Source organism: Mirounga angustirostris, unplaced genomic scaffold (assembly GCF_029215605.1).
Source record: "Mirounga angustirostris isolate CCGP_5_RB_7025 unplaced genomic scaffold, mMirAng1.0.hap1 SCAF_9, whole genome shotgun sequence".
NCBI classification, from domain to species: Eukaryota; Metazoa; Chordata; class Mammalia; order Carnivora; family Phocidae; genus Mirounga; species Mirounga angustirostris.
The window spans coordinates 73192992-73217385 of NW_026991717.1; the positions used below are offsets into that span (position 1 = coordinate 73192992).

At 56.7% G+C, this 24394-nt stretch overlaps 3 protein-coding genes across 6 annotated transcripts; 2 read left to right on the plus strand and 1 right to left on the minus strand.

The window, feature by feature from the left end:
• Positions 1-5: 5 nt before the first annotated feature.
• On the minus strand, positions 6-10257 carry EFS (embryonal Fyn-associated substrate). Of its 4 annotated transcripts, XM_054513649.2 has the most exons (8): positions 9039-10257; positions 5273-5551; positions 4868-5008; positions 4042-4764; positions 3573-3662; positions 2133-2403; positions 238-322; positions 6-140 (listed from the first exon to the last, which is right to left on the minus strand). In XM_054513649.2, the coding sequence occupies exons 1-8, from the start codon at positions 9054-9056 to the stop codon at positions 95-97; spliced, it is 1653 nt and encodes a 550-aa protein (XP_054369624.1). In that variant the 5' UTR covers positions 9057-10257; the 3' UTR covers positions 6-94. The 4 variants fall into 4 exon arrangements, with proteins under 4 accessions (XP_054369624.1, XP_045756517.1, XP_045756516.1 ...); XM_045900561.3 differs by lacking the exon at positions 6-140 and having other exon boundaries at positions 147-322; positions 9039-10256; XM_045900560.3 differs by lacking the exons at positions 6-140; positions 238-322 and having other exon boundaries at positions 584-2403; positions 9039-10255.
• IL25 (interleukin 25) lies at positions 479-21008 on the plus strand. Its single transcript, XM_064570852.1, has 4 exons — positions 479-592; positions 17055-17221; positions 17397-17641; positions 19783-21008. The coding sequence occupies exons 1-4, from the start codon at positions 562-564 to the stop codon at positions 20036-20038; spliced, it is 699 nt and encodes a 232-aa protein (XP_064426922.1). The 5' UTR covers positions 479-561; the 3' UTR covers positions 20039-21008.
• A 190-nt stretch (positions 21009-21198) lies between these two features.
• CMTM5 (CKLF like MARVEL transmembrane domain containing 5) lies at positions 21199-24267 on the plus strand. Its single transcript, XM_045901948.3, has 5 exons — positions 21199-21529; positions 22425-22577; positions 23022-23114; positions 23305-23389; positions 23490-24267. The coding sequence occupies exons 1-5, from the start codon at positions 21404-21406 to the stop codon at positions 23501-23503; spliced, it is 471 nt and encodes a 156-aa protein (XP_045757904.1). The 5' UTR covers positions 21199-21403; the 3' UTR covers positions 23504-24267.
• Positions 24268-24394: the final 127 nt, after the last annotated feature.

Below are 24394 nucleotides of genomic sequence, written 5' to 3' on the forward strand. Positions count from 1 at the left end.
GGGCGCCTGGGTGGCTCAGTTGGTTAAGCGACTGCCTTTGGCTCAGGTCATGATCCTGGAGTCCCTGGATGGAGTCCCGCATCCGGCTCCCTGCTCAGCAGGGAGTCTGCTTCTCCCTCTGCCTCTGCCTGCCGCTCTCTCTGTCAACCGAATAAAGTCTTAAAAATAAATAAATAAAACAAAACAAAACAAAACAAAAAGGTAAAGCCAGGACTCAGAGGGACTGACGGGATTTACCTGCAGACACATAGGTGCATGGCAGATCTGGGACTTGCACTGAAACCTCTGACTCTATTTCCAGGTTGATCTCTTGACATTCTTTCTGGGAGATGATGGAGGATAGCCCTGTTATAAGTCTTCAACACACAAGGGTGAATTTGGGTGACCCCAGAGTCTGGAGGTGAGTTTTCTTGGAGAGTGAAATGAGAAAGAAGGAACCCAAAATGGAGAAGGCAAAGGCATAGAGGGGGGCCAAGAGACTCAGACTGTGCTTGAAGTTCAGGGTGCCTCTAATCCAGTCACAGTGCCAAGGTGTCATCTGGGGAAAGTACAACGGAAGCAATGGATATGTGGCTTGGACTTCTTCCCTGTGGTAAGTGGCTAGAGTGATCTCCCATCTAAGTCATGGCTTGTCAATTTCACCAGTGCTTAAGGACTATGGACTAACAGCACATTGCATTCACTTGGCTCCTTGGCTCCTCTAAAAGGTGGGTCTAGAAGGATGGTCAGCAGGAGGCCTGGGAAGGGAGGCTGAAGGGGCCAGACCTTCTTGCGTTAACCTAAGGGAGAGGGCACCCAGGCCAGCCAGCAGCACTGTCCAGTTGGCCAGAGCTGTCCTGTGGCGCCAAGCTGAGGATAGGCCTTCACTGGGGTGATCTCTTCAGCATGGCATCTTTCAAGGCTCACGTGAGGCCAACCTCTCTCCACATGTGCACCTCTCTAATGACATTGTGTGACAGTGAAGTCTTGAAGGAAAGGCCCCCACCCAGTCAGTAATCTGTCTGCCTTCTGGGAATGCTAGTTCTCAGACTCTTCTTGGTGCTCTCATCCCTGGGGCCTCAGCTTAGATATCACCTCCCCATCATCCTGTCCAAAGTCTCCTTCAATGGCCTTTCCCTCATCCAGTTAGTCCCTCACATCACCCTGTTTATTTCCATTACCAGCAACTGTTGAATCTGTGGCAGGTATTTTTTTTTTATTTACTTATTTTAACTGACGCAATTATGTCCATCCCACAGTGTACCTTCAGAACTGTGCTTGGCACATCTTGGGAGCTGAAACCCGCCGAATGAATAGTTACTGAAAATAACAGCAAAATCTCCCCCCAAACCTAAGGACATCCTGCCCACATGTGTGTCCTGTCGGTTTGGCCAAGGGCCACCAGGCCCAGCTCCTCCCCCAAGCACCCAAGAAGCAGAGGCAGAGAACCAGACAGCAGGGCTTACTGAGGCCCAGCTCTGTCCTGCCTCCCGTGGGGAGGAGCCGTCGGGCCTCTCCCAGATCTCCACATTTTGGGCGGTCAATGTCCTGCCCTCACTCTCGACCAACAGTGAGGTGCTGATGTTCTAGAGCCAAGAACCAGGACAAGAAAGGGGCTCCGGGTGGCCCCAGGCTTCAGCCACCTGCTTCTCTGTGGGGCCATTTCCAGAGGTGGGGGGCAGTGCAGTGACCAAGAACCTCCACCCTAGGCTGAGAGAAACGAGTCCAGTTCCTCCCTGCCCCAAAGGGCCTGGCACCTGCCTCTGACAAAACAGGGAATAATATTAAATATAAATAATTTATACAAAATGGCTCGTACAAAAAGCTGCGGGAGGGGGAGGGACATCTCTGTGAGAGACTGAGATGACCGGAAGGGGAAAGACGCCCCCACCTCTCCCGGTCCCTAAAATGGAGCCCTCTGGCCGCCCAAGGCCCAAAAGGGAGCTTCGGCAGGCAGGAGAGGGGCGGAGCAGGGCCCCGAGGGGGCCCTCAGGGGGCCAGGCTGGAGAGCAGAGAGGTGAACTGCAAGGCCTGCCCTGCCAACTCCGCCACACGCTGCGCCATCTCTCGGGCCGCAGGGTGGGACGGGTAGCCCAGGGCAGCCCCCTTGACAGCCAGCACCGTGGCCCGCAGTGCCTGGCCCAGCGCTGTACCTGCAGCCCCGACCCGCGCTCGCAGAGGGGCGGACGCCGCCAGCCGACCCAGAGTGTCCCCAACAAACACCAGGCGGTGAGCGGCCACCACCACCCGCTTGCCATGGGGCACGAAGAGGCGTGGGGGCTGCTTGGCCTGGGTGCTGGACATGAGGGCCGCCACGGCCGCCTGCAGTGCTGAGTAGTGGCTCTGGCACTGGCCTGCGTAGAAGTGCAGGAGCTGTAGGTCTCCGGTGGGCAGATCCAGCGGCTCCCCTGGGGATGGGGCCTCCTGGCGGCAAGAGGAGTGGTTGGTGGGCACGCTCCAGTGCTGCTACTCCGGCAGGGCTTTCCTCCCTCCTTCCCTTCCTCGGGTCCTCATTCCTTCCCTTCATTCCCTCCTTTTTACCCAAGCTCCTCCCCCTGCCCACCAGAACATTTAAATTCTCATAGCCAGGGCCAGGAAAGTGCCCGGAGGAGCTGATGTCAGATCAATCTGGATTCAAACTAGTCTCTGAACTTGGTTCCTTATCTCTAAAATGGGGCATCTGGCCCATTTTATGCTGTCCAGTATCAACATAATGTGAACCACGTGTGTAATCAAAATTTCTCTAGTAGCCATGTTGAGAAAAGTAAAAAGATTTTTTTTTTCTAACTCCAGATATAAAAATTGTTGTAATTTCAACATGTAATCAATATAAAAATGACTGACGTTTCTTTTCATTCTAAGTGCAAAACCTGGTGTGCGTTTGTTTTATACTTACAGTGCCTTTCAGTTCAGACTAGCTACATTTCAAGTGCGCAGTAGCCGCATGTGGCTAGTGGCCACCATATTGGATAGTGCCGTTCTAGCGCCTGCCTCCCAAGGCTGCGGGGCGGTGAATGCCGCAGCATGCGGAGAGGGCTTAGAACAGAACGTTGCACACGGTGAGCACTGTACCAGTACTGACTGTGGCTGTGATTAGTGCTGACCTGTGCGATGTGCTTAGCACAGGGTCTGCACTTGGCATCTGCCTGATAAATGGTAGCTATGCTTAGGACCATTCTAGACAGTCAGGGAGACCACCTCGCTTTCCTGAGGCCCAGAGAGATTAACTGGTGACTTCAGGGCCCCTGGCTTCTTACTGGTGGAGCTGGGATTAGAAGCCCCGTCTCTTAGGAACCCAGGAATTCACAGTTGGAAGGAGCTTCAGAAGTCACCTGGCCCAGCCCAAAATTCTCTCTGCTTCCTTGGCTGCTTGGTTTACTGATTCCTCTCCAACACATTCTTTCCCCTCTTTCTGAATTCCTGATATCCTTTTCCAGGTTCCAGTCCTTCCTGCTGAATTCTCGCTTCTCTCTACCCCAGCTCTGGCTGCCTGAGTTCTTACCCCCACCCTAATCTCTCTCCCTTGCTGCTTCCTCCAAGTTCCTGTTCCTCCTTCCTGTCCCCCTTCTCTAGCACCGTCCCCACAGGGTTACCTGCTGCTCCGGTGACCCCCTCTCCGGCAGTTCAGGATCCCCTGGGAAGGCTTTATCCAGGGACCTAGATCCCTGAGCTTTATCCATGCCCTGTGGGAGGGACCAGGGTCTCAGAGCAGGGGTGGAGGAGCAGGGCAGGTGTCCCCCACCCCTCTGCTGCTGTGTTCCTGCCCCTTCCCCCTCCCCCTTTCTTCCCCAGGTCTCTACAGCCATCAGAGGTTGCAGGCCCTTGACTCCAGGTCTGGGAGAGTTCTGGTGGCAGATCAGATGGCTTGGGGACCCCAGGCTGGGTTTAAGAGTGTGGCACCAGTACAAGTGGTGGGACCAAGCACTGGGGTCCCAGGCCATAGGGTGCAGGGCCAGTGGAGGAAGGGAGGAGGGAAGAGAGGGGGGGTCCCTCTGGCCCCAGGCTTCTTCACTCCTCCCTCTGGTTATCTTGGGGGGCATTTCTGGTGGGAGGGGAGCTCACCTTCAGGTGGACATAATCGTACTCCTCAGCCATCGGGATGCCCTCATACTCATTGTGGTGTCCTGTTGGATCGTCCTCTACCTCCTCACCCTCTTGGTCCCCCTCAACCTTGGGGCCCCCATAGCCAGGCAGGCGAGGTGGGGGTGGGGGTAGAGGTCGATCCTGGATACTGCCTTTCCGGCCTGGAGCAGGAGAGGGAGCAGGGGAAGGGCTGGGGGCCTCAGGGACAGGCAGAGCAGGCAGAGGGCGGCGGGACAGGCTCTCCGCTGAGGGCAAGCGGGGCCTGTGTGGGAGTGGGGGGCTTCTGGCCAGAAGCAGGGCCAAGGTGTCCAGGTCATTGGAGGCTGAGGCTCCTGGGGGCTCTGGAGAAGGGGGTGCCTCTGGCCCCAGCAGGGGCACATCGTAAATGCCCTCATCGGTGCCTCCACCTTCCCCATCTGCTAGCAGTTCCTCCGGCGCTTCGTATAGATTGAGCAGGGCTGAGGCCCGTTTCAAGTTGGAGGGGGCAGCATAGAGGGGGGGCTCGGGTTCCCGGCCTCCCTCCCACTCAAGATCCGGTTCCAGGTCTGACGGTAGCTTTGGGGTCAAAGGCACATCATAGGGAGCTTCATCCTCTCCAGGGGGTTGTGGGGCAACCCGGGCCAGAGGGCGGGTGCAGGAGGCAGGGGAGTCATAGGGTCCACTGGAGGGAACTCGGACGGCAGTGGGGGGCACGTCGTAGACCTGGAGAGGGAGCAGAGCCATCGGTTATCCTGACTCCGCAGTGGACGCCCACTGAGAGCCCTCTGTTCCCTGCCCAACATACACATGGATGTCTAGCCCTCACCTCCACGGTGTCTCCAGGGGCAGCCAGCTGGGCCCCACTCCCTCTGGGGACCTTGTAGATGGGATCAGGGGAGGGCGGGCAGGGTCCAGCTGGAGGTCCTAAGGTAGGACAGGGCCGAGCTGGGGGTGGCACCACATATACCTGGGGGGTCAAGACAGATGGGTGGGTCAGGAGTGGGGACAAGAGAAGCAGCTAATATATGCCATAGAGGAGTTAACACCCCTTCCAACTCCCCCCCATGCTAATGGGATAAGAGCCCAGGAAGGGTGGCAGACAGGTTTCACCCAGCACCGGGTCCGTGAAGAGCGACTGTCTCAGGGATCGCCCTGCCCCACCTTGCTGCAGGTACCAGCAGAGTGGAACGGGGCTCTTCCGGCTTGGGGTGGGGAGGGCTCCAGCTCTCACCTCCTGGTCCTCATTGCTGTGCTCTGGGGCTGGATGTGGTGAGCCAGGCTGGGCTGGGGGCACCTGGGTGACACTGGGCTGGGGTGCCGGGCCAGCAGGAAGGAGCTTCACTCTGTTGGCGGGCACAATGCCCTGCTGGCCATGTAGAGAGCAGAGGCACCAGCCGTCCAGCCCACCGGCGCCCTCCCTCTGCAGTACCCGTAGAACGTCCCCTCGGCGGAAGGACAGCTCCTGGGGGGACTCAGCGGTGTTGTCGTAGAGTGCCCGGGCCAGCTGGGCCTGGTGGGTGAGGCGGGAGTGGGGAGAGGGGTCTCACACACATATCAGGTCATCAGGTCCCTTGCTCAGAAATATCAGAGAGCTCCCCATTTCCCTCAAGCTACAAATCTGAACTGACTCAGCTCTTTTTGACTGGGTCCTGCCTTGTCTCCAGCTTCATCCCTGTACTCTTCCTCTTTCCTTCTATTCCTTGAACTAGAGAAATTCTTTCCCGCTTCAGGGCCTTTGTACTTGTGGTTTCCTTGACCCAGAATGCTCTTGCCCTGACTCATCACCTGACTGGCCCTTTTGCATCCTTCACTTCTGCTTAAGTCTCTCCTTCTCAAAGAGGTCTTTTCTTCACTCTTCTCCCTACCCTACTCTGGGTCTGTCTCCACCATTGTTTCCTTCATCATACTTCATACGATTTGCCAATTTCGTTTCTTATTATCTATCTCTTCCCTTACCCTGTAAGCTCTGGGAAAACAGGGACTGCTATATTCCTGGCCCCTGTGAAAGGGCTTCACCTGGAATCAGGTCTCAATGAACATGTGTTGAATGAATTTCCTCCAAAGCTCTGTGTACATGAGAAAGCCCTGCTAAGGTCTGCCAGAGAATCTCCTTCACCTTCCCTGTTTCCCACTCAGCATCCCCCACAAGCAGAATTAGATTGAGTGGCAGCAGAGACCCATCAGTCTGAGAGAGACTGGGAAAAACCCAGCCCAGACAGTGCCCGGGCATAAAAAGGAAGAAAACAGAAACTGAAGCAACTGTTTTGTTCTCAGTCTCAGCAAATAAGGTTCTATCAGAGGAAGCCGACGTTACCCTGGAGAGGAGAAAGAGTATACACTCTACTGTGTGTGTGTGTGTGCATGTGTGCGCGTGTGTGTGGAGGAGGGCCTGGCAGACCAACCAAGAGCAAACATTTATCAGCCTGTTTCCAGGCCTGTCTGGCAGGGACATCTAAGCTTTGTTGCTCTGAGAGCCACCTGCTCAGGTGGTAAGTCACAGATACCAAGTGCAAATTATGGATCCAGACCTGGTGCAAGTCTTCACACTAATCATCTCATCTCATTTAATCTCAAAACATCCTTATGAGGAAGGAGCCATCATTATCCCCATTTGGAAAGGAGGCTGGGACAGATAGGGTAGGACTCTGCCCACAACAGAGGGCTGGTGCTGCTGGTGGAGGTGACTTGAACCCCAGGCTGTTTGACTCCAGAGCCAGCACTCTCAATCACCCCCTACTGCTTCTCCACGATCACAAACATGAGGTTCTACTTTTTTCTTCTTCTATTAGTAACTTAACCTCTTGGTTAAGTAGAGTCCATGACTCAAACATGACTCAAGCACATACGAAGTCTTCATTATACCCGACTTTCCTTTGCTATTCACCCCTCACGGGGCTCCGGTCTCGTGTTGTCCTTCGGTAGAATCAAGCTTACACCACTCACAGTATCGAAATACATTTTGGTTGGCTTATGCTTGCGAAGTGACCATGCCTGCGGGCAGGACCCTAAGCAGCGGTGGCGGAGAGCGGGTAGTTAGGCATCACCGGGGTAGGGAATCCATGTGGCCTAATTCAGTAAAACGTCTCAAGCTAAAGATCTCTGGCAGGGGTGCATTTGGCCCCCAGACCCTGGACAGAAGGAGGCCCTGCTCAGCCAGCAGGAGTGCATGTTTCTCTTGACTGGCATTTCCCTGCATGGAGAGGTGGTCCAGCCCTCATGGCTGGGTGATTTTAACAACAAACTGACTTTTCCTCTTGCCTGGTTCCAGATCAAACCATTTTCTGATTATATTTTGGCTTCTAAAGGATATTATCCCACAGAAAGAAAACATGCTAACCAGATGGCACAAATTCCTGGTTAGCTCAGCACTCTTCTTTCTAATTGTAAATTAGAAATTAGTGTTTTGGATTAGGCAGGGGGTGAAGAGCACAGTTCTGAGGCAGACAGACCCCGGGTTGAGTCCTGGCTCTGTCCCTTTCTAACTGGGTGACTTTGGGCAGGTTGTTTGAACTTCCCAAGCCTTCGGTTTCCTCCTTTGTAGAATTCCATGTCCATATCCAAATATCCATTTCCGGATAATAACAGCACTATCCTCACAGGGTTGTGGCGAAGACTGGAGGAGATAATGCATCAAACAACCAGGACAAACCGAGATAAAGCTTAGGACCAGCACAGGGCCAGTATATGCTCAAAAACTATTAGCTGTTATTAGGACCCTGTGAGTTTGATTAGCGTAAATGCCACTCCCCACCTCTAGGTAAAAAGAAAAATCTACCTCCTGGGACTGCAAAGCAGACCAGCTGACCAGCTAGCCCTGAGCTACTGTTTTCAGGACCTCCCCCTCTCCAGGCTCTGAGAAGGTCTTCTCACCATCATACAGATTGAGGAGCTAAAAGGAGTTTGGTCTGAGAAGGAGTGAAAACTGAACTCATCCTTGAGGGGTATGGGAGGATGTCAGGAGCCATGCTTCTCGCCTTTCCAGCCTCACAGTCCTCCTTCCCAGAGTACCCATTTGGAGGGGGTCAGAAAACAGGCAGCAGCCTTGCTTTCCCCGGGAATCACAGGGTCTAGGGAAGGGTGGAAAGGGGACAGAGTTGTTTGGATTCACACCATAAGGCGTGCTGGGCAGAAAGCAGAGGTGGGGCTGTGGAGAGCTCCTCCTTGTGTTAAGGTTTGAATTCTGTCCAATGGGGCCAAACCTCTGGGCCTCACGACTTCAGAAACCCAGGCCAGAGCTACTGATGGACTGATTGATGATGGGTGTGGCCACCTCTGCCCTACCCGCTCCTCAGGGGCCCGGCTGACTTGCGAGGGAGTGGCTGCCTTAACTGGGGGGTGGCAGTGGGCACCTCTGGGAGGCTCTCTGGGAGGCCTCCTCCCACCGTCCCATCATGCCAGCTGTCTCCTCCCTTTGTCCCCAGTCCCCAGAAAGTGGCCAGAGGCTGGCTGACATCACCTCTCCTCCTCCCTCTATTTTCTCTCTCTCCCCTCCCGATCTCCCTCTTTTGCTCTATTTCCCCCCCTTTTCTCCATCCTTCCTCCAGAGAAGGGCTTCTTTGACCTCTCCCATTTTCCTGGAGCCACCTCCGTTCTTTCAGCGGCCCCCCCCCCCCCCGCCCCCAACCTTTTACTTGCCTCCCAATCACAAGCCCCTGCCAACCACCGGTGGCCATCTGTTCCCGCCCCTAAAACAGCAGATAGGACTCGGGCTAGGCTTGCCCCCTCCCCTCCATCCAGGGGCAGCCTCTAGAAAGAAAAAGAGGAAAATGGGGAGGAGGAGGGGAGAGGGGGAACCTAGACCCAGAAGCAGCTAGGGAAGGGGAGTGAGAGGGAGAGAGGGAAACAAAAGTGGGGTTGGGGGGGTGGAGGACACAGCCTCTCGGAGAAGAAAGGGCCCAGGGAGAAAGACAAAGAGAAGGCAGAAATAAAAGTGACAGGAGTGCAGGGCAGACCGTGGAGGCCTATGGCCCGCGGCCTCCTCTCCCTGGTGGACTCACCGACGTGGCTATGGCCATGGCCTTGGCCTCCCGCGCGGCCCGCTCCAGGCCAGGCTCGCTTTCGCTGACTTCAGCAGCGGTCGCCCCGCACCATGGAGGCGGCCCCCGGCTGCGGCGCCTGAGTCGTGGCCTCCGCGGAGGTTGGAGGAGGAGAAAGAAAACCCACAAAACTCCCCAAATGGGAGGCAGCTTGGCTGGGCAGGAGGAGGAGCGGGGCGGGCCGGGCCGGGGCGTCGCTGCGGGACCTCATCCAAGGGCGTGCGCTCCGTGCCGTCCCGGGGGCCACGGGGTTGGCTGGGCCCCTGGAGCTGCCTGGCCTAGGCCGCGGGGGGACCCCGGGTCCGCATGGGCCGAAAGCTCCCTCCCAGGGCCGGGGCAGGCGAGGAGGCGGGAGCTGGGGCCGCGCTCGACGCCTCGCCAGCCGCTCAGGACGGCCCCGAGGGCTGGGAGAAGCCGCCGGGGCGGTTGGGCTGGACGGGCGAGTTCAGGCGCCAACCCTCCCCAGCCGGGGGCCGCGGCGGAGAGCGGTGCTCCCAGGGCTGTGGCCGGGCGGCCCGGGGCCCTGCGGCGGCCCAGCTGCGAGGGGGTGGGGCGAGCGAGCACCGAGACGTTCGCCCCTCTTCAAACTCGCCCAAGTTGGCGCCAGGAGGCAGGCTGGCGCCGGAGGCCTCCGAGAGCGTGGCGGTTGGGCTGCGTCGCCCGAGTGCCAGCGCTCGGCCCAGACACTCGCACGCCCGGCGGCGAGGCGGGCTCACACTCACGCACACTCGCCCTCAGCACGCCCGGGGCTCGTGGGGCGCCGCGACGGAACCTCGCTCCCCGCACGCGGGCTCGGCCCGAAGGGGCGGGACGGCCTTCCCACGCCTCCGCGGGGCCCCCCTGCGCGCCGCCACCCCGCGGCCCGCTCACGCGCACCCTCGGCAGGGCCCCTCGGCGCGCCCCGGAGCTCGGGGCAGCTCCCGGGTGTCTCTCGGGACGGAGAGAAAGGCCACAAAGCAAAAGCAGCAGCAAAGAGAAGGCGAAGGAGGAGCAGGGGCCAGGGTCCCGTGGACTCGCCTGGAGGAGGGTCGGGGGGGGAACACTGAGGGGGCTGCGAAGGCTCCGAGGGGTCGCGCGTGGCCTTCGGGCTCAGCCCCCGCGCGCGCGGCCCCCCTTCCCTCCCCTTCCCGGGCTCCCGGCTCCCTCTCGGGGCAGTTCCTTTCTCCTCCCCTCGGGCCCTCTCCGCTCCGGCGCGGGGCTCAGTCCTGGGGATTAAAAGAAAGGAGGGAGGGGAAAAGGGAGGGGAAGGGAAGGGGCGGAGGAGAAAGGAGGACGGTCCCTCCAAAGGCGGGTGTTGAGTTTCAGCTCGGGACCCTCGGGCCAAACTGCACGCCCCCTCCCGGGCCCGCTCCCCGGCGCTTCTCGCTCCGGACTTCGCGGCGGACCTCCGCTGGTCTGGTGCGCTCCCTCCGGGGAGCTTCCCTCACCCCGCCACGCCCCCCTCTGCCCCGCCAGCCCCGCGCCCCTCTCCGCGTCCCTTTCATGAGCCCCACATGTCTTTCCCGTGGGAGGGAGCGTGCTCCTTCCTTTCTGGGGTCCTCAGCCGAGCGTCTCCTCTCCCTTGGCGTTGCCTCCGCAGCGGTGACAGGGTTGGCTGGCCGTTCCTGGGAGGGGGGGGGAGATGAGTGGGGGTCTGAGCCCGGTCCCAGAGCTGCGGGCGGGCGGGTGGTGCCGCCTCTTACACTCCTCTGCCAGTCTGGGCCTGTCCCCCCGCCCTCACTCTGGCTCACTCTGCGGCCTCGGGGAGCAGGAGTGGGGACTGCCGGCACAAAAGGGCAGACCTCTTTCAGAGGAGCTGGGATCAGCTGAAAGGACAGGGTTCTTGGGTTCCCACACCTCTCCTTAGTGTGTGCTGTTTCCCTCCAGCCACCCCCATCTCCTGCTTCTTCCTTTTGGGGCTCACCTCAAGGCCCCTTAGGCTGGAAGGGAGCCTCCCTTCTTCCATTTTTGAGGTTCCTGGTGTTGAAAAGGTGAGATGCCACACAGGATTGAAAATTTGTAGTAGATTTTCAGTGTTCACGTTGAACAAATTAACACTTCAAACCCATAAAACAGACAATGACTCTATGTATAACCTCACTTGGAGATAACATCAGAAGTCTAATTGAAGGCCCTTTGTGAACCTGAGGCCTTGAATAGGTGCTCCCCTCCTTCTCTCCTCACAGTGCACAGGCCCACACATCCAGGCATTTTCTAGCAGGGGAGGGGGCTGGCTCCTCCTCCCTGTCACCTGGGCACCTGTGAAGAATCCTGTGCAGAGGGGAGAAGTGGGACCTACGGGATGGGTTAGGAAGAGATTCTGGGGTGAGTGTGGGGATGGACAGTACAGTATTGGTTCTGGGCTTGGCTCACAGATGGGGTGCAGACCTGAGCATGGGCCTGGGGATTCTGAATACACTTAGACCCCTTAGGATGGTAGAGGAACTTACAAATTTCCAGATGGATCTGAAGGGAGAGCTCCGCATCCCAGTCCAATCTCCTCCAGACCCCAACCCCGGGGGCGGGGGGGGGGGGGGCGGGAGGGGGGAGGCTGGCTGCCTGGAACACAGACATTCAGTTGCTGGGGAGTGACTTGCTTTGCTCTGCCCGGGGACTGCCAAGGTAAATTGGGGCCCAAGATGGAGGTGGGCAGGAAATCCAATTCCCAAAGATGAATGCTCAGAGAGGCACAAGGAGAAATCGATGGTGGCCGAATAGGCAGGACTAGGCAGGAAAGAAGTGCTAGGACCAGGCAAAATGGTGGTTTGGGAGGAGGGCACTGGGGCTCACTGTCCGAGCTCAGTGCCCGGGGAAATAAATGTACGTGAGGGGAAGCAGAGTACAAACCTGCAGGATAACGAGACAGTGCTTCTGGAGTGCCCAGGCATGGAATGGAGCCAGTCAGACTCAGGAATAGAACCCTGGTTTCTTAGCTGTGTGACCTTGGTCAAGTTATATAACATCTCTGAGTCTCAGATCCTCATCTGCTGCAGTGTCTTCAGTGAAGAGTAAATATATGTAAAATGCCTAGCACAGAGATCTCCCTCCGTGGCTTTTCCTCACCTTGGCTCCCTGCCCCCACCCCCTCCTCCCTGCTGGTACTTTCATGAAAACTGAAAGTGTTTCTTTGTTGAGGCCAGGAGGAGTCTTTTCCCGTCCTTATCTCATCTCTGCTTTCTCCTTTGCAGAGGTTTAAGGCGATTCTACCTGTTCAGGGAGAGCTCTGGGCTCCAGGTGAGGTTGGGCAGAACCCAGGCTGGGCTGTTAGACCCTGGGTGGGCGGTGGGTAGCAGCCTCAGGCAGCTGGGCCCTCCCCTTCAGGGCTTGTCCGGGCCATATTCCAGGGGTAGCAAGGAACGAACCCCTCCATCTGGCTTTCTGGGCCCCAGTTTCTCTCCCCTTCCCAGCAGGGCCAACTGCTGGTTTCTTTCATCCCATATCATGAGTGTTCTTGTTCCTCTTGCTGCTCAAAACTCAGGTACTCAGGGCTTCTTCCAGTTCTCCTCTCTTGGGACCCCACGGCAACCTGATTGTCTGGGTTCTAATCCTGGTTTCAACACTAGTTGGTGACCTTGGCATGACCTCTTGGAGCCTCTGGTTCCCTGTCTGTAAAGTGGGAATAATAATGAAATCATTAGGGGCACCTGGGTGGCTCAGTTGGTTAAGCGTCTGCCTTTTGCTCAGATCATGATCCCGGGGTCCTGGGATCGAGAGTAACCTCAGTGGGGAGCTTGCTTCTCCCTCTGCCTGCCGCTCCCCCTGCTTGTACTCTCTCTCTCTGACAAAGAAATAATAATGAAATCAATAGCATCAGACTTTTTGTGAGGATTAAGAGATTCCTGAGAACAGTGCCTGGCTCATGCTATGTAAATGTTGGATAAAAGCAACTATTATGATTATTTGATGCCAGCCCTACGGGGGCAGCAGAAGGTCAAGGACACGGTGCGTGCCCTTGAGAAACTCACATCACATAGACCATGCTTGAATCCAGTCAGGACCTTGGAATAAAATCCAAATGCTCTGTCACAACCGGTAAGACCCTCTATGATCTGGCCACTGCCCACCTCTTTGCCTTATCTCATCTGGCTCTCCCCTTATCCTTTGTTCCCCATCCCCATTGTCCTTTCTACTCTCAGATACTCCCAGCTCTTTCCCAGCTCTAGGACTTTGCCTATCTTGCCACCTCTGCCTGGACCACTCTTCCCCCACATGCCTTCCATCATCATGTCAAATTCCTCATCCTCGGAAAGGCCTTCCCTGGCTTTCCAAGTCCCAGCAGCACCCTCCTTCCACCTCCCTCCGCCCCCTGTCTCATAACACTGTTGCATTTTTTTCATAGCACTAATTATTATCAGAAATGATCTGGTTTCCTTGTTTATCATCTGTCTTCTCCTAAAACATGAGCTTCACGAGGCAGAGACTTTATCTGGCTTGCCCTCCTCTGTACTCGTAGCATTCAGAATAGTGCTTGCCATATACTGGTGCTCAATAAACAGGTGCCGAGTGGATGAATGAACAGGGCAGCGGTGACTATGGGAGGAATCTGAGTAAGCCCAGGGCTTCTATGGGCGGGCACCAGCACAGGGCTGAGGGGAGGGAGTTGTGGGGCTATTTGTCCAGTTCACCCGGATTTTCCACGTGTCTCCCAGGCCAGACGAGTTTCTCTCTCTTATTTCTTTCTTTCTTAAAGACTCATTTATTTATTTGAGAGAGAGAGAGAGAGAGAGAGAGTGGGGCGGGCAGAGGAAGAGAATCTCTATCAGACTCCCTGCTGAGCGTGGAAACTGATGTGGGGCTTGATCTCAAGACCCTGGAGATCATGACCTGAGCCGAAACCAAGAGTTGGACACTTAACTGACTGGGCCACCCAGGGACCCCAGACAAGCTTCTCTTTGAAAGCAGGCTCCTAAGCCTAAGCATCTTCGTAACTAAAGGTGATACTACAAATAACTAGCAAGCAGTACCATTATCACTCAGTAATCAGGGCACGGGAGCAGTATTCTAGAGGCCTCCATCTGGGCCAGGTGTTCAGTGCTGGCTTGTAGGTAGGTTATGATCCCAGAGATGCCCCCGGGCTGCGGACAGCATGGATTTACCAGTGGGGGCAGAAGTATTTCAGCATTTTAACTGCTGGTGCTGGGCCCTCACATCAGGTGTGTGCAGATGAGCTTCTGCAGACCCTGCTGAGTCCCGTGGTTTCAGCGGTATTTCGGGAGCAGAAGGTGAGGACTGGGGTGTCTTTCTGTGGAAGGGCAGGACAGCCGCGTTCTGGCTTCCTGCAAGCCCGCAGGGTCTTGCCTTCCATCCCATCTCCCCTGCCCCTCCCTGCTGGGTGCTGATCCCTCCCCGCCAGGGGCTTGGCCAGCCCCCTCACTGCTGGGGGCCATGCCTAGGCAAGTGAGGACAGGTGTGAGGTGAACTTTCCTTTGCTTCCGCCTCCAGCTTTCTTCCCATTGCCACCCCTATCTGCCCACACCCCCAAGGATTCCCTGGAAGATGAAGTGACTCAGGGATTCCAAAACTAGTTCCCCCCGGGAGGAAAACCCTCTGGAAAATGTTTCTCATGGCAGGGCATCACCCAAAGGAATCCCACAGAGCGGCTGGGAGATAAGGACAGAGGCTGAGCAAACCGGAGGGGGCGGGGTGCGGGTGACTCAGAGCCCGGGTTCTCAGGTCAGAGCCGATCACCACAGTGGGGGGAAAGGCCAGCCCTGGGGGCGACTGTGTGCTCACAGGGGCCTTCCCTCTGCCCCTTAGGGCTTTCCTCAGAGGACGTCTGGGTACAGAGGCAGGAGGACATCCCAAAGACCTCTCCTGAAAGGTGGTGTGGGTCTCTGGCAGCATCAGAAAGCCCAACAAGCAGCTGGGATCACTTCCAGCTCTTTCGAGCACCCCTCCTGGACAGGGCCAAGATGGGAAGATCTGGGCCAATGTCAGGCTCTGAGGCTCTTATTGGTTTGGGGGACACCCATAGGGATCCAGCTCTTGTGGAAGAGCAGTGCCCCCTCACAGCCTTTTCTGGGGTTAGGGGTTTCTCCGGAACACCAAAAGCCACCCTGGTAACCATGTGCCAGGCCAAAGGCAGGGGAATACGGATCTAGAGCAGTGGATCCCAGCCCGCAGGGCTGAGTGCCCGAGTGGGCCGGAATGTCCCATGGTGGCCTCTGGCAGGCTCAGGTGAGACCTGTCCCGGCCCAAGCCTGGGTAAGCAGGAAAGCACAGACAGGGGTGGGGGTGGCGCTTCTCTTCCATTTGCAGCTGACTGGGGGTCAGCCCAGTGTGGCACCTGCGTGCCAGGAGATTAGATTTGGAGCTGGTCAGGGCTGGAGTAAAAAGCCAACTCTGCCTCCTCCTAACTGTGCAACCTTGGGAAGGTTACTAAATTTCTCTGGGTCTTAGTTTTGTCATCTGTAATATGGGTATATTAGTTTCCATCTCGTGGTTTCAATGTAAGGATGAAATGAGCTGATGCATGTAGAGGGCTTGGCCCTAGCCTGGCACATGATACACAGGAGCCAAGGTCAGTGGCATGCAGAAGTGAGAGGGTGTTGGGGAGCATAGGGCAGACAGCGGGGCAATGGGAGCGGGGTGATGTGTTCCCCGCCTCAGTGCTTTTCCTAAGAGCTCCTGCTCTCCCAGCCACCATCTGTCTCTCCTACGCCCCCGCCTCACCCCCAGTTCCAGGCTTCCCCAAACCCACAACAACAGCTTCTCCCAATTCTCCAGACCGCCCCCTGATCTCATCACTCCTCTGCTCTGCAGCTGCTTTGCCCTACAGCATTTGAAGAATTCCTCCTCATTCTGCAGTTTAACTTATTCCTGGTTCCCTGTGTTTACTTTCTGAGTCGCTGGTTACTAGAGGAGTATTTTCTAAGGGAAAGCACATGCAAATCAGAAAACATGATTCTAGAGACCATGTCTGTATGAGTGTGTGGGGGGGGGGTGGGTGGGCGTGGGGGATGAAGGGGATCGATGGGCAAGATCGATGGGAGAGAAAAGGTTTGGAGGGAAGTAGGTGGCCCGCTCTCGGCACAGTGTCTCCTGGGAGGGGTGACACCTGGCTGACTCATGTCTTTGGGGTTAGGCCTATTTATAGCATTTCTGAGCACATATGCCCCTTCCTGGCCAACAGTGGCCCATGGAGCTGGGGGTGGGGCTGAGGTTGGGTGGACTTGTCCCATGGTCTGAGAGGGGCAGCTACCCCTGCTATGGCCCTTGTCCCCAGTGCCCTTGAGTTGGGGTAGGGGCAGGCCTGTTCTGGAGCTGGGGCCTCCTGCTGGGTCTTAGGTGAGGCTGTTAAGAACTAAGCCCTTCCCCTTCCTGGCTTCACCTCATTTATGCAATGGAAGCAACCACCCACATCTTCTTCCATCAGACCCTGCATGTCCAGCCAACAAACTGATGGGGTCAGGGCATTCCTGGCAGTCCTGTGGGTTTAGGCATCCCACATCCCTGGCCCAAAGGGGGTCAGGGAAGGGTGGGATGGAGGGTAGGGCAGCCACTGGAGAGGGTGAGGGGAAGTTAGGGAGTGGGTAATGGACAATGAGAAAGAAGTCTTGGGTGATGGGGGTCCTAGATGTTGGCGTCATCGAAAGCGAGGAAGGGGTCAGAGAACAGAAGGGTTAAGGGTCAAAGGAGATAGAGGGAAGTGTTCACTAAGGTGGGTGATCAGGAGGCTGTCTGAGAAGAAAGGGAATGGCTGAGACAAGGCCCTCAGTGGAGCATGGAAATGAGGCCTCTTGAAGACAGACCAGATGATGTTTCCGAATTTGGGGTACCAAGCCAACCAGGGAAATTCCCATAATGCCAATTCTCCAATGCCTAGAATAGCAGAATACTATTACTTTGACCCCACACCCAGAAAGGTGCAAAGAACAGATTTTCCCCAATAGGCTCCCCAGGTGTGATGTGAATTATAACTTCCATGAATATAACATTTAAGCAGCTTTTGGAAACACTTTCAGGGTTTTTTGGTTTTGTTTTGTTTTTTAATGTCAGGTCACTCCCTCCAAAAGGTCATGGAAATAAATTTGAATAAACAAAACAGGTTTGCTGAAAATAAAACCAGGACGCCCCAGCTGCTCCAGTCAGCCTGCTTCTGCGAGGCCCTACCTGTCAGCCAGCGCGGCACCGTGGCTGGGCGAGAAGCATCAGGCATGAACCAGGTGAGCGCGAGGGGGCTCGACAGGGGCTGAGACGTTGCTGAGGGTGGAGAGAGGCCAGGCTCCGGGTTTGGGGCTGGGGGCCAGGTGGAGCTGGAAACCAGGCTCTCAGGGAACAGCTGGGGAGGGAGCACCCTGATTACTTGAGAGCAGTTCTCTCACTGGCCTTTCCCCGTAGGTGATCGTGTTTTTGGTAATGGCCATGGGAACCCACAGCCTCAATTTTCGGATCCGGAAGGACTGCACCCACTGGCCCAGATGCTGCCCCAGCAAAAGGCAGGACCCCGCTCATGAGTCTCTGAAGGGGAACACTGTGCTCAAGCTCCCCCAAGAGGCCACTAGCCTCACCCACCACCCAGAATCCTGCAGGGCCAGTGAAGACGGACCCCTCAACAGCAGGTCTATCTCCCCCTGGAGATATGAGTGAGTCTGTCACCCCCTCCCGAATGCTAGCACGTGTGTCCATCAGGGTGTATGTGAGGGGCCCCGGCGGGGGGGATTCCACCCAAGTCCAGCCTGCCCGCCCCTCAGAGAGGCCATAAAGGTGTGGGTGTTAGGCAAGGCCTAGTCTGGGTTCTAGCTCTCACTCTTAGTGGGTGACTTTGAGCCACTTCCTTAAGGTTTCAAAGCTCAGCTTTTTTCATCTGTAAAATGAGGTAATACCCCCCAGGCCAACATGGAGATCAGGTGAAATAATGTATGTAAAATCTGTACTTAGTACAGAAAAGATAGGTTCTCTCCTTTTCCTCTCTTCCTCTTCCCCCTCCTTCTTCTTCTGTCCCTACAATGGGACATGTTTTTCTAACTGAAATATCAGGGAATAAGGGTATGCTACAGGTATGAAGCACCCCAATACCCAATGTGACTGCCCCGGTCCCTGGGTGGGTTATAAGTGTACCAAGCTAGTGAAACCCTCGACTCTGGGGGTGGTTATCTGTGATTATGGGCGGTCTTACTCTTTCGTTCAGTGTGCCACACAAATATTAAAATTCTCTATTGGTGCCATGATGCAAAACATATTAGGAAGCACAGAAATTGGAACAATGATGCAAAATATTAAAAATTAGGGCCTTAGGGATCCCTGTCTTGTGTCTTCTTGGGGTGCCTGTGTTCCCATTCCCCATAAGTCTAATTCTGGCTTGGCCTTGGCTTTGGGGATGGCTGGACAAGTTCAGTGGGTAAGGAGAAGGTCAGCTTAGGTTGAGACTAGATCCCGGGTGGAGACTCCAGGTCATCATGGTTTGAAGTGGTCTTGGAAGTCTGGCTGGGTCCTGGGCTAACTCCAATGAGGTGGGAACCACTTTGGGGAGGTTGGGTGCCAGATGGCTGACTTGGCTGGGGTCCAGAACTCTTGTTTGGGGGCCACGAACCCCTGATGACTACTTGGCTCATCTTCCCCAAAGTGTTCTTTTCGATACTCATCCCACAGGCTGTTGCTCAGAAAAAAGTGGTGACAGTGAAGTGTGGGGAAAGCTGCTCCAGCCCTCACCCCTCGGAGATTCATAATGTGCCCAGCACATTAAAAGTTGCAAGAAGTCCACAGAAAAGAAACCATAAATTCAGTGTTTCCCAAACTCATTTGGCCCCGGGCCCCCTTTCTTGCAGGGTACTTAATAGGGAACCCATGCTGGGAAACGCAGCTCTAGCTGAGCCCCAGCTCGTGAGGGCTTGTCTGTATGGAGAATGGTCTTACAACCCAGCGGCTGTTTCCTGCTAGCCCTTGGGAGGTCCAGACCTTTGGAGTGTCTACATTTCAAGTGTTGTTTTGGCCACAAAACCCTTTCAGAATAAGTAAATAAGTCTTTTTTTTTTTTTTTTTAAGATTTTATTTATTTATTTGACAGAGAGAGAGATAGCGAGAGCAGGAACACAAGCAGGGGGAGTGGGAGAGGGAGAAGCAGGCTTCCCGCTGAGCAGGGAGCCCGATGCGGGGCTCGATCCCAGGACCCCGGGATCATGACCTGAGCCGAAGGCAGACGCTTAACGACTGAGCCACCCAGGTGCCCCAGAATAAGTAAATAAGTCTTACCGTGCACGCTTACATGTGCTTATAGCAGATACATGAAAAGTGTCTGGAAGGATGTGCAGGTAATGGTTGACAGCGGCTCCCTCTGGGGAGGTGGCCTGGTAGGGAGACTGATGTCCTCACTTTACAGTGTTTCATACTGGGATGTAAGAGCAGTTTTTACTTTATAATAATAATAAAAAACCCCCTAACAATGTAATAACAATTACAAAAAGAAACCTCATGCCCGAGCCCAGCGGGTACGTCAGATGGAAGCAGAGCTCGGGTGGTGGAGGTCGCTCACCTTCCCTTGCCTCCACAAGGCTCCGGGGCCAGAAAACCACCCCTCCGTCCCTGGCCCTCACTGCCGGCAGGGGAAAATAACTCCCAGAGGGGAGGGGGTCACTCAGCAAGTGGGTACAAGAGCTGGGACAAAAGCCAGGCCCACCTCACCACATTTCCTTCCTCCAGCATCACCACTCCGGCCCCCGCCCCCCCCTCCCCTGCCTGCCCGCCCCGCCAGCCTCCCTGCAGGGTCTGATGAGTGCTACCCCCACAGGTTGGACAGGGACTTGAACCGGCTGCCCCAGGACCTGTACCACGCCCGCTGCCTGTGTCCACACTGTGTCAGCCTACAGACGGGCTCCCACATGGACCCCCTGGGCAACTCGGAGTTGCTCTACCATAACCAGACCGTCTTCTACCGGCGGCCGTGCCCTGGCGAGCAGGGTGCCCGTGAGGGCTACTGCCTGGAACAGAGGCTCTACCGTGTCTCCTTGGCTTGTGTGTGTGTGCGGCCGCGAGTGATGGCCTAGTCGTGCCGCCCGTGCCTGGTTCCTGGCCGGACCACCCGCCACGGTGAGCCACGACGCCCGAACGCTCGACCCCTCCAAAGCACTACCTGGAGCAGCAGGACCGTAGGGCAGGATCGGGGACTTTGGGGGGAACCGCACATCTCACTTTGTGGAGTGGGTGGGAAATGCGGGGTGAAGCAACAGAGCTGCTTATGGCGCCCGGAAGAGGACATCCTGGCATTTCCTCTGGGGAAAGGTCTTTAAGGCTCTAGAGCCTACCACCCCCATCTCTTCCTTTTCTCCCATCCCCAGCTGCCCTGGCAAAGCACAAACACTTTCTTGCTACTTTCCCCTTTGCCAGTGGAGAGCCCCTCGTTTCATGTGTTTGTTCGTCCGTCCATCCATCCATCCATCCATCCATCTATCCATCCAACACTCAGTGACATCTACTTTGCACATACCTCGGTGCAGTTACTAGGCTCTGAGGAAGAGGCTGTTATTGAGGATGGAGAGACTTATCCAAATAAATAATCTGTACTCAAAATGGCTTAATTTGTCTTGGCGTCCCTGGTGCCTGAACACCAGGCTCCCCAGCCTGAGCCCTTCTCTTCCCGCATGGTCAGCCCTTACCTACTACCCTGTCCCGCCTTCCAGAGTTTCCGCTGTGACCTCCCATCCCTCCCTTTCTCTGGCTCCCTAGCCTACCCCTGAACACTGGGGTGGGGGTCAGGCTGCCCTCCTGGCATGCTGGAGAGACAGAGGCCCATTGAGGCACTGCAGCAGGCACACAGCGCCCCCTTGTCCCCCCAACAATCTGCCTTTGTCCTCAGTCTTGGCTGCTACAGCCTGGCCCTGGGGGGTACTGCCTGGGCTGGGCTCCAGCTCCCACCCTCCCTAAAAGGAAAAGGGAGAAAAGACAGCCAGGAAGACGGGAGTTAGGGGAGGGGGATGCAAACTTCTTCAGGCTTAGGTCCTTGGGGGGCTCCTAGTCTAGCTCCTTCCTCGGCTCACCTCCCAGCTCCTCCCAGTTTCTGTGTGGACCTCCTCCTTTTCCCCCTCCTCCCTGCTCCCCTTCTCTGGGTGGGGGTTGGGCTCCAGCAAGGGGAGGGCTGACCACTCCTCCCCGCCCCACCCCTCCCCTCCCTTCCCCATGTGCTTCCTGGGGGGCTGGTGCAGGCACCAGCAGGGGCACTCTGGGCAGCTGGGAGAAGGCCCATCTGGGCAAGCCTCCCCCGGCGGCCCCTCGGCCGGCCTGCCCGCTTCTCTTGCAGGTTTCTCCAAGTGCCTCCTTGCTCCTGTTTGCTTTCCCATCTCTCCAGGTTTCATCTTCCCAGTTCCCTTCTAGGGCCAGTGGCGTGGGGGCTGTGCCTGGTGGGCTCCACAGAGATGCTTAGTGCTCGGGATCGCCGGGACGGGCCCCCCGCAGAGGGGGCAGCTGCGGGGCTCCAGGGCTTTGCTGTGGACAAGACCTTCCTCTCCTCCCTCAAAGGCATCCTGCTGGAAACTGAGCTGGTAACAGTCACCTCCCCAACCTGGCGCCTCCATCTCTCCCAGTTTGATCCCACTCCCCCCCTCCCTGCCCAGTGCCCCCATTGGGCTCGCCCCTCAGCGGTCCCCTTTCCGGGGCTCTCTGGACACCCCTCCTGCCCCAGCTGCCCTGCCCTCACCTCCCTGCCCGCCCACCCTCTGGCTACCTCTCCATCTGAAGGCCCTTACAGCAGCTTCAGCGGCAGGAGGAAGAACTGAAGTTAGGACATAAAGGGCAAGCTTCCCGCAGCCCCCCTTTATCTGTGTCTGCCCCCCCCCACCGTGAACATCTGCTCTCGGGACAGAATCTTCCCCTGTCACTTAGTAAGATCTTAGTCTCAACCTAAGTTCGCTGAGTATGTGTCACGGACATCGCCAGAGCTGAAGGGTCCCTTAGAGTCCACAATGGAGCATCTGCCTTCTGAACGTTGTCTCTTGGTGTGAACCAAAGGCCTTGTTTTGGTTCTTGTTTAGAGGAGTTTCAGACATCTGGGAGTGGGGAAAGTACTGTGGGATGGGGGTCCCTCCTGGGGTGCAGGGCTACTGTGGGCATGACTCCAGGGGCTGGTGTTCACTCTGTACCCTGGGCTTCAGCAGGACACCTCTTTTGTGGGTTCCATAGAATGATGCCCCCTGGAGGGGTGCAGCTTGGTCAAACTGCTGGGGTTGCTGGGAGCCAGGGGCTGGGGGAGCTGGGAAGCTGGAGACTGCCCTCGATGGGAAACGCCCTGGAGTGTGGCTCTCCGCTACCAGGGATGGGCAGACCTCCAAGGATGGGTGGTGGGGGCCAGCCTGGGGGAGTTCCTGAGGAGGGGAAGGCAAAAAATCTGGCCAGGCCTGTGTCCCCTTCCTGGCAAGCTTCACACACTTGGTCCTGCAGGCCCTGACCTTCATCATCTTCATCTGCTTCACGGCCTCCATCTCCGCCTACATGGCCGCAGCGCTGCTGGAGTTCTTCATCACGCTCGCCTTCCTTTTCCTCTACGCCACCCAGTACTACCTGCGCTTTGATCGGCTGAACTGGCCCTGTCTGGTGAGGGACCCTGCCCCCGCACCATTCTGGTCCCTTTCTTCTCTGAAGGCGAAATTTTCCTTTTCCCTCCCAGCCTCTGTCCTTTCCCTGGGGCAGTATGGGGCCCAGCCCCAACACCGATTTCACAGCTCTGAGGCACTGACAAGGGGGATGCCCTCCCACTCACCGAAGGTCCCACCCCGCCCCTGCCCTGGCCCTCCTGGCCCGCATGCCCCAGCCCTGCCCCACCTGGAGTCCTGGCTCCTAGTCCTGGCCGCTCTGCATTCACCTGCATCTCTTCCCTGGCTCTCTCTCAAGTGCTTTATATCGTGTCCAGGGGTATCTCCATGTAGGGGTTCACAGTGCCTGAGGGTCAAGCCTCTGAATAGCCTGGAAAACCTCAGGGTGATGTTCTCTTGCCCTCTGACTTCCCTTTGACCCTGCACCCCCCCCCCCATCCCCCAGGACTTCCTCCGCTGTGTCAGTGCCATCATCATCTTCCTGGTGGTCTCCTTTGCGGCTGTGACCTCCCGGGATGGAGCTGCCATCGCTGCTTTTGTGAGTCCAGCCCCACAGAGCTCCCCAGGCCCTAAGGGCCTCTGGCTGGCGTTTGCACACTCTCGGTGCCTCCCCACAAGCCCAAGCCGGCGCCCAGCGAGCCCCGTACCGCCCACCTCCCTCTCCCTAGTACGTGATGGCCGGCGGCCTTCGTTGCGTCATCCCTGTGCCTACGCGCCTGCTCCCACAGGTGTTTGGCATCATCCTGGTCTCCGTCTTTGCCTACGATGCCTTCAAGATCTACCGGACCGAGATGGCTCCCAGGACCACCCAGGGTGAGTGTCTGTGCTCTGGGGAGAGGACATGCCCCCTCCACCCTGTGCCACGGTTCCCTGATCCTGACATGCCCTTCCCGGCCTGGCTCCGTATTCACAGAGGCCCAGCAGTGACCCTGAGCTACCTGGCTCCTAGGCCCAGCCAGACAAAAGGAACAGTGCAGCCCAGACACTTTTTCTTTGGATTCACTAGCCCACAGCCCACTGCTCCCCAGCCAGGCCTTCCGAGATGGAGTCTGGCCTGAGAAGTCACCAGGGACTTGTCTGTGGGGCTCAGTGCTCTGAGATCTGGCTCCCGATGAAGCTCTACCAGGAAGGAGGTGTTTTGGGGAGGGAGGGCAGGAAGAAGCTGGTCATTCCCAAATTAAAAGATTCGAATCCTACTGGTGAGTCTTTTTCTTCCCTAGGAATCAGGCAGATCAGGAAAGCCAGGGAGTATTCACAAAAATGGTCATGGTCCCTCCTCTGCAACCAGGTCTGAGCCATGAGGAAGGGGGACTGGACTGAAGGTGCTGAAGACTTCCTTCAACACCAGACTTCCGCTCTACGATCTGTGTGCCGGGTCACTTTGTGCTGGGCCTGGTGGCTGGGCTCCCAGGGTCCTGTGTCTGAGAAGGCACAAGCCTTTCCCATGTGAGTGCCCACCTGCGCGCACAGGTTTGTTAGTGGGTTTAGAGCCAGGTGCTTGCCCGGGGCGTGTGTAGAGCTCCCCCTTGTGGTGTGGGGAGGACAGGAGAGGAGAGAGGTCAGCCGGTGGCACCAGATGAGGGCAGAACTTCCCGAAATGCTGGCTCTGGAAGAGCTCTTAGACATCAGCTGGTCCAATGCCCTCATTTCACATAAGAGAAAACAAGCCCAACTACAGGAAGTGACCTCTTCACTTGTGACAGAGCTGGGATGAGAACCTAGCTTGCCTCACATCTCTACAGGTGATCAGGATACAGTACTGAGCTCCCGCTAACTCAGGAAAAAAATGGCCCAGCCTCATCTCCAGCTCCCTCCACC

Bases quoted from the DNA above. Each gene is read 5' to 3' on its own strand.
- IL25 (XM_064570852.1), top strand. From the start codon at position 562: ATGGATATGTGGCTTGGACTTCTTCCCTGTG. The intron at 593-17,054 runs GTAAGTGGCTAG...TTTTAATGTCAG, and splicing joins GCTTGGACTTCTTCCCTGTG to GTCACTCCCTCCAAAAGGTC. The intron at 17,642-19,782 runs GTGAGTCTGTCA...CTACCCCCACAG, and splicing joins ATCTCCCCCTGGAGATATGA to GTTGGACAGGGACTTGAACC.
- EFS (XM_045900560.3), bottom strand. The intron at 4,765-4,867 runs GTGAGGGCTAGA...CTCCCTCTCCAG, and splicing joins CCCCTGGAGACACCGTGGAG to GTCTACGACGTGCCCCCCAC. The intron at 2,404-3,572 runs GTAACCCTGTGG...TCTTGCCGCCAG, and splicing joins GGGGGTCACCGGAGCAGCAG to GAGGCCCCATCCCCAGGGGA.
- CMTM5 (XM_045901948.3), top strand. From the start codon at position 21,404: ATGCTTAGTGCTCGGGATCGCCGGGACGGGCCCCCCGCAGAGGGGGCA. The intron at 21,530-22,424 runs GTAACAGTCACC...TTGGTCCTGCAG, and splicing joins TCCTGCTGGAAACTGAGCTG to GCCCTGACCTTCATCATCTT. The intron at 23,115-23,304 runs GTGAGTCCAGCC...CTGCTCCCACAG, and splicing joins GAGCTGCCATCGCTGCTTTT to GTGTTTGGCATCATCCTGGT.